At 40.9% G+C, this 21,288-nt stretch overlaps 1 protein-coding gene across 4 annotated transcripts in view; it reads left to right on the top strand.

Annotated features, from left to right (window-relative positions):
* The window catches only part of slc44a5b (solute carrier family 44 member 5b), a 172,097-nt gene that overhangs the window by 94,295 nt on the left and 56,514 nt on the right, over window positions 1-21,288 (top strand). For all 4 annotated transcript variants that reach the window (XM_034179639.1, XM_034179641.1, XM_034179640.1 and 1 more), the window contains exon 2: window positions 2,772-2,820. In XM_034179639.1, coding sequence (XP_034035530.1) covers window positions 2,772-2,820 — 49 coding nt within the window. The remainder of the gene's footprint in view (window positions 1-2,771; window positions 2,821-21,288) is intronic.

The following is a 21,288-nucleotide window of genomic DNA, read 5'->3' as shown; positions in this document are numbered from 1 at the left end:
TTACTGTCTATCATTACTCCTAAAAATTTGTTTTCAGCTAAATTTTCAATTTGGACACCGTCTATGCTTATTTGTAAATCTTATAATTACCAAATATCATTGCTTTTGTTTTATTTAAATTTAATGATAATTTGTTACTGTCCATCCATTTTTTTATTTTACTTAGTTCATCATTTACAGTATTTATAAGTTCATTATAATTATCACTACTGTAGAATATATTTGTATCATCAGCAAATAATATTAGTTTCAGTGATCTAGATACATTAAAAATGTCATTAATGTACATATTAAACAATTTGGGACCCAACACTTCCCCCCTGGGGGACACCACAAGCAACGCCAAGACATTCGGATTTGTAATTTCCCATTTTCACGTATTGGACCCTATCTGTAAGATAACGTTTTATCCAATTTCCTGCGACTCCTCTGATACCATAATTCTCTAATTTGTTGATTAAAATTGAATGGTTAATTGTATCAAATGCTTTTTTAAGATCAATGAATATTCCAGCAGCATATCTTTTTCTGTCCAATGCATTAGTGATTTCTTCTATTGCCTCAATAATAGCCATTGAAGTGGTTCTTTTCTCTCTAAAGCCATATTGACCTTCATTTATTAACTGATATTTTTCTATGAATTTTTCCAAATGAGAGTCAAACAATTTTTCTAGGATTTTTGAAAACTGTGGGAGTAAAGAAATTGGTCTATAATTGGTAAAAATATGTTTATTGTCATTTTTGTACAGTGGTATAACTTTTGCAATTTTCATTTTTTTTGGAACACATACAGTTTGTAATGACAAATTACAGATATAGGTCAGAGGTTTTGAGATGTTGTTTTGACTTTTTTGACTAATACCATGTCTATATTGTGACAGTCTGTAGATAGTTTGTTTCTGCATTTATTAACAATGTCTTTTATTTCCTGTTCATTTGTTGCTGAAAGAAAAATTGAATTTATGTTTCTATTTATGGTTTCATTGGACTGCTGAATTCCTGGACTTGGGATTTCAGCAGCCAAGTCGGGGCCAACATGTACAAAAAATTTATTAAAACTATTTACTATATTGTTCATGTTGTAATCATGAACATTTTTATCAATAAAATAATCTGGATATCTTATATTGGAGGATCCTGGTTTAATTAAGTTATTCAAAATGTTCCAAGTTTCTTTAATGTTGTTTTTATTGTTTTTGTAAAATTTCATTATAGTACAACTTTTTACTTATTCGGATGACTTCTGTTAATTTATTTTTATATACTTTATATCTTGTTTCAGCTTCTTTTGTTTTTGAATTAATAAATTTTTTATAAAGGCTGTTTTTCTTTTTGCAGGCTTTTAATATTCCTTTGGTTAGCCAAGGACATTTATTGTATCTTTTATTTTTATAGTATTCTTTAAGGGGACAATGTTTATTATACAACGTGCAGAAAATTTCTATGAAATTGCTATATGCACCATCTACATCTGATTCACTGTAGACTGTGTTCCAGTCTTGTGTATTTAAACTGCTGTTGAAGGCATTTATTGTTTCTTCTGTTCTTATTTGTTTATGGACTACTTCTCTGTCATGTTTAGTTTTTTTTAAAGTCACAGTCATAAACAATAAAAACAGGTAAGTGATCAGTGTTATCACATATGAACAGGCCACTTATAACTTGATTTTCAATAATATTCGTAAAGATATTATCGATTATTGTGGCACTGTGAGATGTTATTCTGCTTGGTTTTGTAATTGCTGGATAAAGGGACATACTATACATTGTGTCAGAAAAAGCATCTATTGATTTCTGTTTTTCAGGATTCAAAAGATCTATGTTAAAATCCCCACAGACAAATATGTTTTTAGTACTTATTTCTGAAAACATTTTTTCCATTTGTTCATTAAAAATGTCAATACTTGAACCAGGTGACCGATATACACAACTTACAATAATGTTTTTTCTCTTTTTGTTGTATATTTCGACTGTCAGACATTCCATTACTCCATCTATTGTTACTGACATACTTTCTACAACCGTAAACTGAATTGTTTTATGAATATTTAATGCAACGCCACCTCCTGTTTTGTTTTTCCTGTTTACATAATGCAACTCATAATCATCTAAATCAAAATCAATACCTTTTTCCTTTTGTAACCAGGATTCTGATATGGCAGTAATACTAAATGGTGATATAAATCATCATATAAATCATATCATGAATGCTTGGTCTTGTTGGATTTGTGAGAATCTACTGGTACCTCGTTTCCCTTGTAACAATAAGAAATATACTCAAAACCTGGATTAATCTTTTTAGTCACATAGCACTACTATTATTCTGAACACTACTGTATACCTGAATCTGTGTTCACATTAGTGTAGCAAAACAAAGCGATGCCTCCACTGCTGTGTATGTGACTCATTGTGACAATTTTGCTCAGAAATACATTGAATCAAAAGCTCAAATTGGTTAAACTTTCTCCACACATTTGCTGACCTTAGTACATGCAGCCAGTGAATAAAGATTGGATATCGGTCCTGTTGACCAGGAAGGAGAAGCTAATGCTAATAGCACACATGTTGGAATCTCCAGAATTGTGCAACCACAAATTACTGTTTTGACCTAAATAAAATACTTTGATCTGAATGTCCCAGTACATTGGCATATTTTCACTGTTTGATTAGCAGGTTTCCTTGTTATGTATTTGAACTTATTAACCGTTTTCCTTTTTGATATATCATACTCTTTTCACATAACCTTGATAACATCTTCTTGTTTTTTTCAGGTGAGCCGCACAAGTTTGATCCAACTTTCAGAGGGCCTGTTCATAACAGGTATTACGTGCATCCCCACCTTTAGTCCTGCTGTTGTTGAGAGTGTAGCAGTAATGGAGCATGCTTCCAGCTTGTAAGCACACTTTCTAATGTAACTGTAGTTGTGCAAAGAAGCTGTTTGTGATTTATAGTGTATTCAACTCTAAAAGGTGTAAGCTGCCTTAATACCACCTGCTGTATTCTGACATCTGTTTTTATATTTACTGCGTGTAGATTGCACCCCATTGTGTAAGCCTTTTGGCACAGCTTGCATTTGAGTGCTTATTGATTGATCATTTGCCACATTAATAAAGATCACAGCTAACTGCTCGCCGTTCTCTCCACTCCAGCACACAAATCGATAGCCATAAGTCAAACTGGTGGCTGGAGTTAGCCCAATGAAACACATTATTAACCCTGCCTTAATACACCCACAACAGCTGGAGTTCACACATCAGTGAAGCCACTGAGCACATCTGATGACTTGCAGTCTGATAGCTGCGCTCAATGTATTGCAGTTATTCATACATTCAATCCACTTAGTGTTTATGTGTTCACAAGGTGGTATGTTTATTTTGGAACTTATAAAAGAAAAACAACACGAATGCAGTTGTTAATAAGAATATCTTCTTTCTTGATATTGATGTATTATTTTAAAATGTTTGCACCATTTTATCCTCCACAGTATGATTGAAGGGTCCTCCATTCACTCAACAAAAATATAATAAAGAAGGGCATAAATTTACAACACCTTTGTCAGCTATCTTATCTTATTACCTTATAGTATTTGCCCATCCTTTGATTTTGTATTGTTGAGGACTGATTTGATTCTGTTCTTAGCTATTTTTTGTTTTATGTAAATGTGTTTATGTCATGGTGACTTATTTTTAAAGTGATAGTGTTGGGGAAAGTGACCCACAACAGGGGGCGCAAATGAACGGTCAATAGATGAGCCAAAAGGTAACAATTTAATGTTGTGAATGTGCACAACGACTATACAGACAATCTCAGAATATGATAGCAGTCAATACACAAAGGTGACGTGTGGGCAGGCTCGAGGATAGAAGACGTCTGTCCTGAGAAGAGCCGGAACCACACGATTTCCGCCGCCACCGAACCTGGTGAATACTAGAGCCGTCAAGTCCCGAATTCCCAGGTGATCACCGTCCCCGACTGTCGGATCTGGTACTGCTGGTGAGGAGCACAAACAGTGAGATGTGGGTGTGTGCACACCCAGTAACAAAAACAGTCAGAAGGTGGAAAGTCACCTCCACCTCTAATCACACACACGTGCAGCTCCTGTCAACCACTTATCTGGTTGGGGTGTGAAGCGAAGCCATCGCTGATCACACCAAACGCCAATCCCACAGATAAGGAAACACTTACAGGAAAACGGCAGCAAAGAAGTTCAGACTGTTAGTCAGTGTTTTCAGTTTAGCAGAGAATTACCTTCACAGGTAGATGATATCTCGGCAATGAGGTGGAGATGACGTCCGGGTTTTATGGAGTAGTATGATGAAGTGTAGATGGGTGACAGCTGTCATGAGATAATGAGTGACAGCTGTCACCCCCGGCTGTGTCCGTGGCGGCAGCGCCCTCTCGTGCCTGAAGCCCACACTTCAGGCAGGGCGCCCTCTGGTGGTGGACCAGCAGTACCTCCTCTTCTGGCGGCCCACACAGCAGATAGTTGTGTTAATTTTGGTGCCATTGCAGTAAAATCATAATCTGAGTGGATGAAATGCAGTTCCATGTTCACATAGCCTGTTTTTTTTTTTTGTTTTTTTTTAAACAGACTTCGCTTAGAGACTGTCGCTCCCACTGTAGGTGCACTCATGCAGCCTGTTACAGCCTCATGCTCTGCTACAGACAACAGGATCAGCACACATGTGGATCCAACCACAGAAAGAATCTCACAAACGTTAAGGGAGTTAACAACTAAGTGTCCATCGTCTCTTACTTTGGCAACATGAGTATTGAGCGCACTTAACCAAGTGAGGTGGATGAAGGTTCATAGTTCCTGACTTTTTCTGCGTGTCTGCCTGGCAGGACCACTGATCTGAATGGATTTGAGTCAGTGGGTAGGATGAATGTATTTATGCCAGATGGGTTATTATTAATTAAACTTTTTAGTGTTACCTTCTCACCAGACAATGTAGATATCGTCATGTCTTGTTTAAAAAAAATTAAGTTGTAAACTCAGATCAGTTTTACCCCTTTTACTTTTCGTGATTTTGACAAAGCCCATTTTTTGTGCATCCATCTGTCCGTCACATTTTGAGGTCTCTAGATTTCCCCCATGCATACATAATACACACCAATACTATATTGTAAACAGACATAAATGTGACATTCAGGCATAGGACCTTGGCCCAGATTTTCAAGGTCATTCAAGATAATGGCATTCAATATAATATACACTCAACAAAAATATAAACGCAACACTTTTGGTTTTGCTCCCATTTTGTATGTGATGAATTCAAAGATCTAAAACTTTTTCCACATACACAATATCACCATTTCCCTCAAATATTGTTCACAAACCAGTCTAAATCTGTGATAGTGACCACTTCTCCTTTGCTGAGATAATCCATCCCACCTCACAGGTGTGCCATATCAAGATGCTAATTAGACACCATGATTAGTGCACAGGTGTGCTGTAGACTGCCCACAATAAAAGGCCACTCTGAAAGGTGCAGTTTTGTTTTATTGGGGGGGATACCAGTCAGTATCTGGTGTGACCACCATTTGCCTCATGCAGTGCAACACATCTCCTTCGCATAGAGTTGATCAGGTTGTCAATTGTGGCCTGTGGAATGTTGGTCCACTCCTCTTCAATGGCTGTGTGAAGTTGCTGGATATTGGCAGGAAATGGTACACGCTGTCGTATACGCCGGTCCAGAGCATCCCAAACATGCTCAATGGGTGACATGTCCGGTGAGTATGCCGGCCATGCAAGAACTGGGACATTTTCAGCTTCCAAGAATTGTGTACAGATCCTTGCAACATGGGGCTGTGCATTATCCTGCTGCAACATGAGGTGATGTTCTTGGATGTATGGCACAACAATGGGCCTCAGGATCCCGTCACGGTATCTCTGTGCATTCAAAATGCCATCAATAAAATGCACCTGTGTTCATCCATAACAGACGCCTGCCCATACCATAACCCTACCGCCACCATGGGCCACTCGATCCACAACATTAACATCAGAAAACTGCTCACCCACACGACGCCACACACGCTGTCTGCCATCTGCCCTGAACAGTGTGAACCGGGATTCATCCATGAAGAGAACACCTCTCCAACGTGCCAAACGCCAGCGAATGTGAGCATTTGCCCACTCAAGTCGGTTACGACGACGAACTGGAGTCAGGTCGAGACCCCGATGAGGACGACGAGCATGCAGATGAGCTTCCCTGAGACAGTTTCTGACAGTTTGTGCAGAAATTCTTTGGTTATGCAAACCGATTGTTTCAGCAGCTGTCCGAGTGGCTGGTCTCAGACGATCTTGGAGGTGAACATGCTGGATGTGGAGGTCCTGGGCTGGTGTGGTTACACGTGGTCTGCGGTTGTGAGGCTGGTTGGATGTACTGCCAAATTCTCTGAAACGCCTTTGGAGACGGCTTATGGTAGAGAAATGAACATTCAATACACGAGCAACAGCTCTGGTTGACATTCCTGCTGTCAGCATGCCAATTGCACGCTCCCTCAAATCTTGCAACATCTGTGGCATTGTGCTGTGTGATAAAACTGCACCTTTCAGAGTGGCCTTTTATTGTGGGCAGTCTAAGGCACACCTGTGCACTAATCATGGTGTCTAATCAGCATCTTGATATGGCACACCTGTGAGGTGGGATGGATTATCTCAGCAAAGGAGAAGTGCTCACTATCACAGATTTAGACTGGTTTGTGAACAATATTTGAGGGAAATGGTGATATTGTGTATGTGGAAAAAGTTTTAGATCTTTGAGTTCGTCTCATACAAAATGGGAGCAAAACCAAAAGTGTTGCATTTATATTTTTGTTGAGTGTACATACATACAGCAAAATTATCCTAATCCTATCCTATCCTAATTATGGTTAGACACAATCCAACCACTAGGAGCAGTGGGAAGCCACAGTCTGGTGCCCAGGGATCAACTCCAGATGTAGAGGTGCTGCCTTGGTCAGGGACAGAGAAAGGAACAGACCCTAAGTAAGCATTGATTTAATGAATTGCCATCCAAAATCAACATAATACTTATCAAATATACTAAGATATTCGTACTGTTATATTGGATGGTGTTCAAAGTACAACAGAAAAATGATTTGTTCATATTCTTTCATTTTCTATACCTGCTTACGCCAATCAAGGGCCACGTGGGGGCCTGGAGCCTATCCCAGCAGTCATAAATCGAGAGGTGGGATACACCCTGGACTGGACGCTAGTCAATCTTCGGACAAGTTTTGTTCACATATTTTAAAATCATCACTTTTATGAGCTATCTGGGTGACATCACAGTTTGAAAGTTTCTATTTCTCAGATTGTAGCAGCTGTGGTCAAAGTGGCCAATCTTATGTGTTGAGACAGATGATCTAACAACCACTACAAGGGAGAGTAAAACTACTCTTTCACAGCTGAAGAAAGATTTTGTATCTTCATGTCGTCAGTCCAGTCAAATCAGGTCTGATAGGAAGTTCAATGCTAAATCTTGTCTTCCAAGGTAATTATTCACACACTACATGATGTAAAAGGACTAATTCAGCATTAAAGAGTGAAAATTACAGTGGAATTAGGGCCGCATGATATTGGAAAAAAATTGATATTGCGATTTTTTTTTTTGCCCATAGCAATATATGTTTGTTTCCAGAAATATCGCCGTCCATATGAATCCACTGAAAGGGCCACTGTAGTACATATGCAAGGCCTGTATGTGGCGTAACAATTCTACAAACAGAAGAAGACAGGAGCCTGTGCATAACCAATGTAAGGAGTTAATCAATGTAGCAGCAGAAGACTAGCACATTTCAAAGCGGCAAACTGAGTAAATAAAATCTTTCTGACCTGGTTCCCACTTTCAGCCAGATTCATCATTACAGCCTGTGGAAAACTGTTATTAACAGAAGATGCCCTTGTTTTTTGAAGACACCATCTGGAAATACTTTAATTCCTTATTGTGGAAATTGCTTGTGAATAAATACAGCATTTTAAAAACTGTCCCTCAGTGTGAGCTGAAGGAAGCCACCAACAAGATGAAAAATAACTTATTTTAAAAGCTGAAAGTCCTTTCTGCAATTATTTTATAAGCGCTACAGTACTTCATTTATTCACAATCAGTGTTCACCACAGCCATCCATCATCTCTTCAGCTTTGTGCTCTCCACAAAAGTAAATGCTATTAATGATCTACCAAGACAAAAAAGAAGTATGTTAAATTACAGTGTTAAAAACAATGTGTCATTAATTATGAGAGGCCAAGGCTACAGAGGCAGGACTATGAAATGCGAATCCAGCATTTTCAAATTTAGCCACTCTGGGGCCGATGATCAAAAAGCATTGTTTCTGGCCACCAAAAACAAGACAAGAGGCAAGGGAGCTGCCTGTTTTGCTTTTTTTTTTTTTTTTTTTTTTAGCTTAGCACATGACTGTTGCATGCAACACAGCGAGGCAGAAGGTACATGTCATGCATGGCCTAAATGCATGCATGAGCATGATGTGTGTCCGGTGAAATCTCAGGATAAACGGTAAATGGACTACATTTATATAGCACTTTTCCATCTGCATCAGACGCTCAAAGCGCTCTACAATTATGCCTCACATTCACCCATTCAGTCAAACACAATCACACACTGATGTCAGGCTACTGCCATGCAAGGTGCTCACTACACACCAGGAGCAACCAGGGGATTAACGACCTTGCCCAAGGGCCCTTAGAGATTTTCCGGTCAGGCTGGGATTTGAACCAAGGATCCTCTGGTCTCAAGCCCAACGCTTAAGCACTAGACCATCACCTCTCCCGGATGGTTGTAAACATCCGGCCATCGTAGAGTGCTAAGCTACCATGGAGCGTCAGTCACCAAAACAATCTAAACTGCTCTTTTTGTTGTTGTTAATAATTTTTATTACTTCAATATACGTCTACATAATAACGACAACAACGTGAAAAGGTACAAAAGTGTAATTTCAAAGATGGGAGGACAGCACTTCAAGCCACCACTGCTGTGTGCTGTAATGCACAGCGCCTGCAATATGGGACTCTGTTCTCAGTTCCCATATGCTTCCAAAGACAAGGAATTCAAGAGGCAGTGGGTAAGACAACTTTACAGTTATAACCAACTCACGAGTTTGTAGCTGACATTTACAAAGTATAGACTTGATAGAGCCTATAACTCCTGCTAGATGCATGCTTTTGAGAAACTGAGCCGTCCTGGTGCTTTTTCAGTGAAACAACTTCAGTCTTCAAGCCCCACAGTCCGGAGTTTGGGAAAGGACAAAGCGACCCAACACAGAATCAATGCAGACTGATGACCCGTCTGTGGACGTGGAAGATCCCGGCAATGACTACTGTGTCAGTACTGACCTTGCAATGCTGGATTTGTCTCTTGACCACAATGAAGAAGTCCATGCACAAATAGCAAGGCTCCAAAATCAAACTGAGGACATAACCATTAGCAGCAAGTTCTGTTTGCAGAAGTTTGCTGCTACTGATGACAACATAAGATTTTTCACAAGATAAATTAAAATATCCACCATGTTTCTCAGATTAATATAGAAGTATTAGAGCCGCAGAGCAGTAGCGTAATAAATGACAATAAGGATGTTGACATATTTGCAGTTTAATGCTGAACTGTTGCTCCCAACCTGTGGAACAGTTTGCCTCTGGGTGTTAGGGAGGTACCCTCATTGGTCATTTTTAAAGTTTGTCTAAAAACATATCTTTTGACATCAATGAGGCTTTGTTTAATTTTTAATTGCATTTTAGTGGTTCTTTTTATTTTTATTGTATTGCCTTTTAACTTGGATTATGTTTGTAGTCTATAGCACCTTGTGTCAGCGCTGGCTGTCTTAAGGTGCTTTTAGAAATAAAGTTGGTATGGTATGCAATATGGACACTAAACATATTAAAAGAGCATATATATATATGTCCCACAGATGCTACAGTTTTCATCCGCGTTCAGCCGGTGACCGGAAATGTCATAATGTCCTTATGTCAAATGCGGAACTGATGTGTGTGTTAGATAATATCTGTGCTAATTCCTTATTCTATGTTAGTTATCAAGTGTTTGACTGTTATCTGTTTGGAAGTTTCTGAGAAATATGAGTTAAGTTTCACTTCCATCATATGTGCAAGTTTCAGAAACAGGGAGATCTCCCCCTGTTGATGAGAGTCAGTAACATTAGAAATGTGAGACTAAACCACACCCACTGTGACGCCTGCAAGGTATAAAAAGTGTTGTATGACTCATTTTAGAGACTTTTCACAAGATGGAACACTGTCTGTGAGGGTCCCAGGCCTGGTTTTCAGGTGACCTTTAATAAACTCAGAATGAGGAAAATAATGGTCTGGTTTTTGGTAAGGGGCAGTAAATTACAAAAAGAACCGGGGTAAAAATTACATATGCATTGAGCCCATCAGAGTAAATTCAACGTCTTCGATATCGTTTGTCGGTTAGTCATGAAAAACGAAATTGGACTTTTACCCTTATGTAAACGTGCATGCTTAATTTAATTATGCCACATTGCGAGTCCTGCGATGCAACAATTGCACACATCCACATTGAAATGGTGATACTCAAACAATATATAATGCACCCCTAAGTGGAATGTGCAAGTAAAATTAATATTTTTTTTATTCTAGTCTAGCACTGTTTAGAAACTAGAAGTGTACTTGTTAGAATGCAGGTTCCACAGTCCTCTTTAATTTAAGCCTCAAATCAAATTCCAATTCATAGTCCAAAGTACACTTATGGGTAGACAATCATGACATCCCAATCGCTGATCCTGATCAGGACCTTATCCTGATTGATCACAACTGGATAATTCACAAACTGTGCACTTTCATGGACCCTCCACAAGAACACAGTCGATCTCTGTAGCAGAAAGGTCTTCAGCTGTGACATTGCGAATAAAAAGTCTCCTTCAGAGACATGTCACTTTTTCTTTGACACATATCACATCTTTACAGAAAGCACAGCAATTAGGAAGATGATGAAGAAATTGAAAGCTGAAGTGGATGGAGGTCTGTCTGGTAATAAGTGTGAGGACGTCCTGTCACACTACCAGCAAAGCAGTTGTTGATATTGTGCTTATTGTTAATAAAGAAGACAAGAGCGAATCATTAAATTTCACTGAATAAGAGGAAGTGCTGTGTGGGTTGTCATGGCAATCACTCTGAATCTGTCTTCATGGTTTGGTTGGGGAGTGAGCTGTCAGTCAGCCACATACTGTGGATGGTTAGAAGAGGAGATCTAAAGGGTGACACTCCAACACCAACCTTGATTCTCCTCCTCCTTAATATGAACATTACTGGAGGTCTCCTGTTCCCAGTTCCCTTATATAGTCACGACTGCATAATTAACACAAAGTGCCAACACAGCACCCCGGCACAAACACAAAGTCACCTTTGAGGGATGAAACGGTGCAGTGAAGGGAAGATGACAAAGTGAGGGGACTGAAACAAGTGTGCTTCATTGTTTTATCCCAGGAAAGCCAAAAAACAAAAACAAACAAACAAAACAAGAAACAACAACAAAAACAGATTAACTGTAACTGTGATGCAAAATATCTTGCAGTATGGGGACAAATGCATTTTGGCTTCACTCCAAAAGTTTAGATGTCATCATATTCAAGATGCTCAAACAGGGCCCAAAGTGTGTGCTGCAAAGGTGACACAAATGGCAGCGGTGCCACAGAATAGTGTGGACACCACTGTGGTGAGCTCAACCAGACTGAGGAGAAAATCAAGTACAATCTGTACTTGACTGACAAGATGGTAATTCATAAAATATCAAGATCTTGTGATTGATTTACACAGAGTCCAGTCTGTACATCTTCATATTGATATCCATATTCATGCAAAACTGCAACAACTTGTATGCATTTGTTGTGTTTATTGTGTTTGTTAACCTCCTGGAAGCAAAGCTGTGAATGTTAATTTGAAGCAGCTTTGCTGTTCAACATTACAAAGACACAAGAATGGAAGTGAGCTTAAATTTTTCTAACAAACCTGATAGCTAAATGTGAAGTCTGATGTTTGTGAAATTTATATTTCAGGTGAACTGGAAGGAACATTATGGCCTAAGTTACTAGGTCTGGTATTTCTATTTATATTTGCAAATTGTTTTTTTTACTTTCACTTTTTGATACTCTGTGTGCTTCTCACCCTGTGTGCTGTCTCCAGTTCACCTTTTTACGCTCTGTGTGCTTCTTACCCTGTGTGCTGTCTCCAGTTCACCTAACCTGCATGTCTTTGGATGTGAGAGGAAACTGTAGCACCTGGAAGGAACCCACATAAACATGGCGAGAATGTGCAAACTCCACACAGAAAGGGCGAGAAGCGATCCCACGACCTTCTTGGTGTTAGGCATTAGTGCTAACCACTAAGCCACCATACCTCCCTACTCAAAACCACACACACAATTCATCCTTAGTTCAGCATCCACCAATTGTACAGCAGGTGGCAGACATATCCACAGGATATTACATAGGCAAAACAAAATTGCTTTTTAGGTTGACTGTGTGCATCAAAGATTTGAAAAAGGTTGTTTTCATTGTGGGCGACATGGTGGCTTAGTGGTTAGCACTGTTGCCTCACAGCAACAAGGATGTGACATTGCTTTCAGTGTGGCACTTGCATCTTCTCCCCAAGATTGTGTGGGTTCCCGCTGGGTTCTCTGGCTTCTTCCCACTTCTAAAGACATGTACGAGGTCTATTAGAAAAGTATCCGACCTTATTATTTTTTTCAAAAACCATATGGATTTGAATCACGTGTGATTACATCAGACATGCTTGAACCCTCGTGGGCATGCAAGAGTTTTTTAACGCCTGTCGGTTACGTCATTCGCCTGTGGGCAGTCTTTGAGTGAGGAGTCGTCCACCCTCTCGTCGATTTTTTCATTGTTTAGGAATGGCTCAGAGACTGCTGCTTTGTTTGATCAAAATTTTTTTCAAAACTGTAAGGCACAACTGAGTGGACACCATTCGATAAATTCAGCTGGTTTTCGGTAAAAATTTTAACGGCTGATGAGAGATTTTGGTCTGGTAGTGTCACCGTAAGGACGGCCCACGGCGCCTGACGGCGATCTGTGCTTCGAGGCGGCAGCGTCTTGCCGTTTCAAGTTGAAAACTTCCACATTTCAGGCTCTGTTGACCCAGTAAGTTGTCAGAGAACAGAGAACTTTCAGAAGAAGTCAGCATGAGGAGTTTATTCAGACATTCCATTGTTAACAGACATTTTGTAATGAAAGAACGTGCGGGCAGAGTCGCATGTCGGGCCGGACCCGACCTCGGGGGGTCGCGACAGGAAAAACACCTCCGCTGGAAACCTTAACGGGCAAGTTGGAACATGCCCAAGCTGTTAAACAATTTCTCAGTTACTCACTTGTTGAAAGCCATCAAAAGCCGCCTGAATTTTACAAATGGTTTTCAACACGGAGGTGTTTTTCCTGTCGCGGCGCACACAGATTCGCCGAGTTGTCACGGAAATGACTCGGCAAATTTGCGCGCATGTCTTTTATTAAAAAATGTCCTTAAACAGTGGAATGTCCGCATAAAGTCCTCATGCCGGCCTCTTCTGACTCTTCTCTGTTCTCTCATGACGTCCTGGGTGAATTAAGCCTTAAATTAGGATGTTTTCAGCTCGAAACAGGCTGATGATGGCGCCTGGAAGCGCTGCGCGACGTCCTGCTCCGTGGGAAGTCCTTACACCGACAGAAACACCCCATAATTTCTCATCAGCCGTTAAACTTTTCACCGAAAACCATCTTAATTTCTCGAATAGTGTCCACTCCGATATTCCTCACAGGTCCAGAAAAATTTTGATAAAGCAACGCGTGCCGTCTTGAGCAGCGTGTGAAACAAAGGAATTCAGCCAAGAGGGCTGAACCACATCTCACTCAAGGCCTGCCCACAGGGAAATGATGTCACCGACACGCGTGAAAAAACTCACGCATGCGCACGAGGGTTCAAGCATGATTGATGTAATCGCACGTCATTCAAATCCATATAGTTAAAAAAAAAATAAAAGTGTCGGTTTCTTATCTAATAGACCTCGTATGTTAGGTGAAGTAAAAACTTTAAATTGAATCGTAGCAGTGAGTCAGGGTGTAACTGTGTTTGTCTGTATGTTGCCCTGCAATAGACTGGCCTCCTGTCCAGGGTGTACCCCGCCTCACGCCCTATTGCTACTGGGATAGGCTCCAGCCACCCCCCCCACCACCCGCCGCTTGACCATAATTGTAGTAAATGGATATAGAATATGAATAAATGTTCTCGTTGTTTTAGTTTGATGACTTATAACAGGCTCTCCAAGTCTGAAAAATGTTGCTTGAAGCGCACAACACTACTTCAAATCCAGGCAAATATTTATTGTCTATTTGCAATTGCCACCATGAGTATATATACAGTATTTTCTGCAGTATAAGTCACACCTGTCAAAAAAATGCCTCTTGAATAGGGACAGAAAAAAAAAAAAAACAAGTACAAGTCGCAGCAGAGCATAAGTCACAGGACCTTCCAAACTAGCAAAAATACCACAACTTCTACTCCGGAAAATACAGTAAGTCCTATATAGGCCCTGAGACCCATTCCGGGACTAACCAACAGATTCTGTAGGCTGAAGCGATTCAGAGTCTACAACTTCCACTAGACACGACACAAATTTGACACAGGTTACTTTCCCACAGCTGGGGGTGGGGAGGGACAATGTAAGGACACAAGCAGGTAGCATGAGCAGGAACTGATCCCAGGTCTACGTACTGACAAGCCAGCTCCTTATCCACTTTTTTTGGTGTGACACCAGTTTTGCACTGTATACCGACAACTCCAGTTCTACATACAGAAACCTGCTCACAGTCTCCCAGACAAGTACAAATCGGGTCCATATACGGCTGCATGTTATATCGTTTCAACATCATCATCACAATGTGAGCATGCGCAATAGCCACATCGCAAGTCATGCGATATCAAAGAAAGCAATTTAAATAAAACACTTCAAGTAACAACTTTGTTGTTGCTTGATTTTAAAAAAGAAAGTTCTCATCTTCCATGAGTAATTCACAAGAGACGTCTGTCAGATATAATATCATTATCTCCAAATGAAGGATTCCTGTATTCAAGGAGTTTTGTTGTGTTATTTTGTGCTAGCAAGACACAACATCTGCCAAGCTAACCGCAAATTGTCACAAATTTGCAATGCTTGTCTTTGCCCGTCTGTATTGTAGGACGGACGTTCCTGGACATGTGACCTTATATTTTGAACTTTTATTGTGAAGCATCACAACAGAAGAACCACGTTTGCTTTGTGTAGTATTTGACTGTGAAAGAAGTGGCGAGTTAGCTCAACTCATTGGTAAAATTGAGTAAAACTGTGTGTGTATGTGGACACACACACACACACACACACGACTGCAACAACTCCAGCTGTATGAGATTAATTTGGGTGCAGAAAGGATGATGTTGACCCAAAATATGTTAGCTGATTTGTTGACAGCTACTGGCAGGGATTTTTTAACTTCATTTTTCATTTAAGAGTTTAATCTTCTACAATGAGTCTTTTTACCAAACAGAGCTTTTTAATACCTAGTGACACTGTGGCATGTTTTGCTTTCATGTGCCCTTTTTAATTCTATTGTTTGTTTCCTTTTATGCTCCTGAATTGTATTCCTTGATTTTACCTTATGGCTGCTGTAAAATGCTTTATAAATAAATGACTATTGATAATTGACGTTACATGCATGTAAATGCCAGCGATTTTTTTTTTTTTACATCACAATAGATCTTCATTCATTCATCCCAGCAGTCACAGGATAAAAGGCGGGGTACACCATGGACAGGACCCCGGCCTATTGCAGGGTCAGATATCGACAAACACAAGCACCTACAGTCAATTCAGCGTCACCAATTCACCTAATCTGCATGTCTTTGGATGAGAGTGGGAACCCATGTGAACATGCAAACTCCACACAGAAAGGACCAGATGGGAATCGATCCCAGGACCATCCTGCTGTGAGGGAACTGTACTAACTACTAAGTCACTGTGCACAACAGATATTGCAGAAAAGAAAAATACTGTAATTTCAATTTTTCGCAATATTGTGCAGATCTGCTGTAGGTCCAACTCTGCTTCCCCTCTGAGAGCTGAAGGACTCGATGGGCTTTCAGTGGCACGGCTGTGGCACTTTTAGGGAGAACACAACAATCATTCTAGTATGTTGCTGCACATGCTACAATGAGAGTCAACACACTGCAGCGCATTAATATTTGTTTTAAAAATTCATTTCTGCAGCCACTGCACTACTATCATGCCCACTTATGTCTGTGCTTTAAAGCTCAACACCCTATGGTTATTATTAAATTTAAGCACCGAGTTAGCATAAAAACAAGATGACCACAGAGTTGGTTTTCTTTCATTTCTCATTAAGAAAAAGGCTCTTAGCCATAAAAAACAAAGTATCCTTGGTGCCTTCATCCAGCTGTAGCAGTGAAATGGGGTAGAGAAAGTGGCCTAAAGAGACACGGGAGGAGTGAAACATGCCTTCACAGCAGCCTGCCAAACTGACACAGAACGTAAAAGAGATAACAGCCTACATTACCTCTGAAAATGACTAAATCATCAAGAAAAGCCTGTGGTGAAAATCTCATGGGAGTTTGCTTCTCTGGAAAACACTGCTCTTCAGTGCAAAGCAAATGCCTGGACTTGGTTGTACTGAAGAAAGTGGGTCACCATAAACCAAAGAAAATGTAATTTATCATTCTGTACTCAATGTATATTGAATCTGTTTGTCACCAAATTATCACCTCAGACACTCATACAATATGACACACACACACACACACACACACACACACACACACACACACACACACACACACACACACACATATTTTATATATATGTACACTCAACAAAAATATAAACGCAACACTTTTGGTTTTGCTCCCATTTTGTATGAGATGAACTCAAAGATCTAAAACTTTTTCCACATACACAATATCACCATTTCCCTCAAATATTGTTCACAAACCAGTCTAAATCTGTGATAGTGAGCACTTCTCCTTTGCTGAGATAATCCATCCCACCTCACAGGTGTGCCATATCAAGATGCTGATTAGACACCATGATTAGTGCACAGGTGTGCCTTAGACTGCCCACAATAAAAGGCCACTCTGAAAGGTGCAGTTTTATCACACAGCACAATGCCACAGATGTCGCAAGATTTGAGGGAGCGTGCAGTTGGCATGCTGACAGCAGGAATGTCAACCAGAGCTGTTGCTCGTGTATTGAATGTTCATTTCTCTACCATAAGCCGTCTCCAAAGGCGTTTCAGAGAATTTGGCAGTACATCCAACCAGCCTCACAACCGCAGACCACGTGTAACCACACCAGCCCAGGACCTCCACATCCAGCATGTTCACCTCCAAGATCGTCTGAGACCAGCCACTCGGACAGCTGCTGAAACAATCGGTTTGCATAACCAAAGAATTTCTGCACAAACTGTCAGAAACCATCTCAGGGAAGCTCATCTGCATGCTCGTCGTCCTCATCGGGGTCTCGACCTGACTCCAGTTCGTCGTCGTAACCGACTTGAGTGGGCAAATGCTCACATTCGCTGGCGTTTGGCACGTTGGAGAGGTGTTCTCTTCACGGATGAATCCTGGTTCACACTGTCCAGGGCAGATGGCAGACAGCGTGTGTGGCGTCGTGTGGGTGAGCGGTTTTCTGATGTCAGTGTTGTGGATCGAGTGGCCCATGGTGGCGGTAGGGTTATGGTATGGGCAGGCGTCTGTTATGGACGAAGAACACAGGTGCATTTTATTGATGGCATTTTGAATGCACAGAGATACCGTGACGAGATCCTGAGGCCCATTGTTGTGCCATACATCCAAGAACATCACCTCATGTTGCAGCAGGATAATGCACGGCCCCATGTTGCAAGGATCTGTACACAATCCATGGAAGCTGAAAATGTCCCAGTTCTTGCATGGCCGGCATAATCACCGGACATGTCACCCATTGAGCATGTTTGGGATGCTCTGGACCGGCGTATACGACAGCGTGTACCAGTTCCTGCCAATATCCAGCAATTTTGCACAGCCATTGAAGAGGAGTGGACCAACATTCCACAGGCCACAATTGACAACCTAATCAACTCTATGCGAAGGAGATGTGTTGCACTGCATGAGGCAAATGGTGGTCACACCAGATACTGACTGGTATCCCCCCCAATAAAACAAAACTGCACCTTTCAGAGTGGCCTTTTATTGTGGGCAGTCTAAGGCACACCTGTGCACTAATCATGGTGTCTAATCAGCATCTTGATATGGCACACCTGTGAGGTGGGATGGATTATCTCAGCAAAGGAGAAGTGCTCACTATCACAGATTTAAACTGGTTTGTGAACAATATTTGAGGGAAATGGTGATATTGTGTATGTGGAAAAAGTTTTAGATCTTTGAGTTCATCTCATATAAAATGGGAGCAAAACCAAAAGTGTTGCGTTTATATTTTTGTTGAGTATACAACCCCTGGAAAAAATTATGGAATCACTGGCCTCGGAGGATGTTCATTCAGTTGTTTAATTTTGTAGAAAAAAAGCAGATCACAGACATGACACAAAACTAAAGTCATTTCAAATGGCAACTTTCTGGCTTTAAGAAACACTATAAGAAATCAAGAAAAAAAGATTGTGACAGTCAGTAACGGTTACTTTTTAGACCAAGCAGAGGAAAAAATATGGAATCACTCAATTCTGAGGAATAAATTATGGAATCACCCTGTAAATTTTCATCCCCCAAACTAACACCTGCATCAAATCAGATCGGCTCGTTGACATTGACCCTATGTGTCTTTTTGCAAGGAATGTTTTCACAGTTTTTGCTCTATGGCAAGATGCATTATCATCTTGAAAAATGACTTAATCATCCCCAAACATCCTTTCAATTGTCCAAAATATCAATGTAAACTTGTGCATTTATTGATGATGTAATGACAGCCATCTCCCCAGTGCCTTTACCTGACATGCAGCCCCATATCATCAATGACTGTGGAAATTTACATGTTCTCTTCAGGCAGTCATCTTTATAAATCTCATTGGAACGGCACCAAACAAAAGTTCCAGCATCATCACCATGCCCAATGCAGATTCGAGATTCATCACAGAATATGACTTTCATCCAGTCATCCACAGTCCACGATTGCTTTTCCTTAGCCCATTGTAACCTTGTTTTTTTTCTGTTTAGGTGTTAATGATGGCTTTTGTTTAACTTTTCTGTATGTAAATCCCATTTCCTTTAGGCGGTTTCTTACAGCTCGGTCACAGACGTTGACTCCAGTTTCCTCCCATTCGTTCCTCATTTGTTTTGTTGTGCATTTTTCGATTTTTTGAGACATATTGCTTTAAGTTTTCTGTCTTGACGCTTTGATGTCTTCCTTGGTCTACCAGTATGTTTGCCTTTAACAACCTTCCCATGTTGTTTGTATTTGGTCCAGAGTTTAGACACAGCTGACTGTGAACAACCAACATCTTTTGCAACATTGCGTGATGATTTACCCTCTTTTAAGAGTTTGATAATCCTCTCCTTTGTTTCAATTGACATCTCTCGTGTTGGAGCCATGATTCATGTCAGTCCACTTGGTGCAACAGCTCTCCAAGGTGTGATCACTCCTTTTTAGATGCAGACTAATGAGCAGATCTGATATGATGCAGGTGTTAGTTTTGGGGATGAAAATTTACAGGGTGATTCCATAATTTTTTCCTCAGAATTGAGTGATTCCATTTTTTTTTCCTCTGCTTGGTCTAAAAAAGTAACCGTTACTGACTGCCACAATCTTTTTTTCTTGATTTCTTATAGTGTTTCTTAAAGCCAGAAAGTTGCCATTTGAAATGACTTTAGTTTTGTGTCATGTCTGTGATCTGCTTTTTTTCTACAAAATTAAACAACTGAATGAACATCTTCCGAGGCCAGTGATTCCATAATTTTTGCCAGGGGTTGTATATGTTCAATGACCAGTAATACCAGTAATGCTTTATTTAGTAATACCTTACTCTAATATGACCGCTTTTTGCAGTAATGAGTAATCTAATGTTGTGAAAGTGTAGGTACACAGACCCACAACAGGGGGCGTAAAAGAATGGGCAATGGATAAGCCAAACAGTAACAATTTAATGTTGCAAATTGTGCACAACAGAATACAGACAACAATCAGTTTGGGACTATAGTCAATTACACGTTGGGTGACGTGTGGGCAGGCTTGAGGATAGGAGACGCCCGTCCAGAACCGAGCCGGATCCCACATGGCCCTCACCGCCAACGGATCTGAAGAACACCGGAGCCGCCAAGTCCTGGGTCCCCAGGTGGTCACCGTCTCCAGCTGTCAGACCTGGTACTGCTGGCAGAGAACAGAAACAGCACAGGTGAGTGTGAGTACGCACACTCAGTAATCCCACAGTCTGTGTTCTTTTGGGAGGGAGCACCTCCACCTCCAGTCACACACTCGTGCAGCTCCTGTCTAACCACTTATCTGGTTGGGGTGTGAAGCGAAGCCGTTGCTGATCACACCAAACGCCAATCCCACAGATAAGGAAAACACCACAGGAAAACGGCTGCAAAGAAGTTCAGACTATAAGTCAGCGTTAAATACAGCAGAGAAATTACCTCCAAGGTAGCTGATTTCTCGGCGAGGAGGTGGAGTTGCAGTCCGGCCTTTATGGTGATGGTGATGAGTTGACTGAGTGACAGCTGGTGCTGATGATGAGTGACAGCTGTCACTCCCAGTGGCTCCGGCTCCCTCTCGCGCTTGAAGCCCGCACTCCAAGCAGGGCGCCATCTGGTGGTGGTGGGCCAGCAGTACCTCCTCTTCAGCGGCCCACACAACATCTAATGCATTAATCTTTCCAAATCATTAATCAAATTAAAGTTACTTCTTCGAGTCATTGTGCATGACTATTGTGGCTCGATTGCAGCGTGTGAGCAGGGGGAGGTTGGTGTTCGGTTGAACCGCACACTTCACCCACTTTCAGCGAGCTATGAGCACAGAGCCGTGTCCGCTGTGCAGCAGCTGTAAGTTGAAACACAGTTGTCTCGCAAAGCACGGTGATGCTCAGAGTTATGGTTTTAAGGACATTTTTACGCTTTTTTTTCTTTAACACTCTTTGTCGCTGTGTGTCTCCGCTAAAAACAGCTGATCCGTGATGCGCAAAAACACCTTTTTTCCACCCAAATGCACCTAAGTCTCTTTCTGAGGGTGATATGACGTGATAAAACTTTCTTACCTTTCAATCTGGTCATGT

The sequence above is a fragment of the Thalassophryne amazonica genome, chromosome 10 (assembly GCF_902500255.1).
Source record: "Thalassophryne amazonica chromosome 10, fThaAma1.1, whole genome shotgun sequence".
Classification (NCBI taxonomy): domain Eukaryota; kingdom Metazoa; phylum Chordata; class Actinopteri; order Batrachoidiformes; family Batrachoididae; genus Thalassophryne; species Thalassophryne amazonica.
The sequence above is the reverse complement of the archived record's forward strand: the minus strand, read 5'-3'. Positions and strand labels throughout refer to the sequence as shown.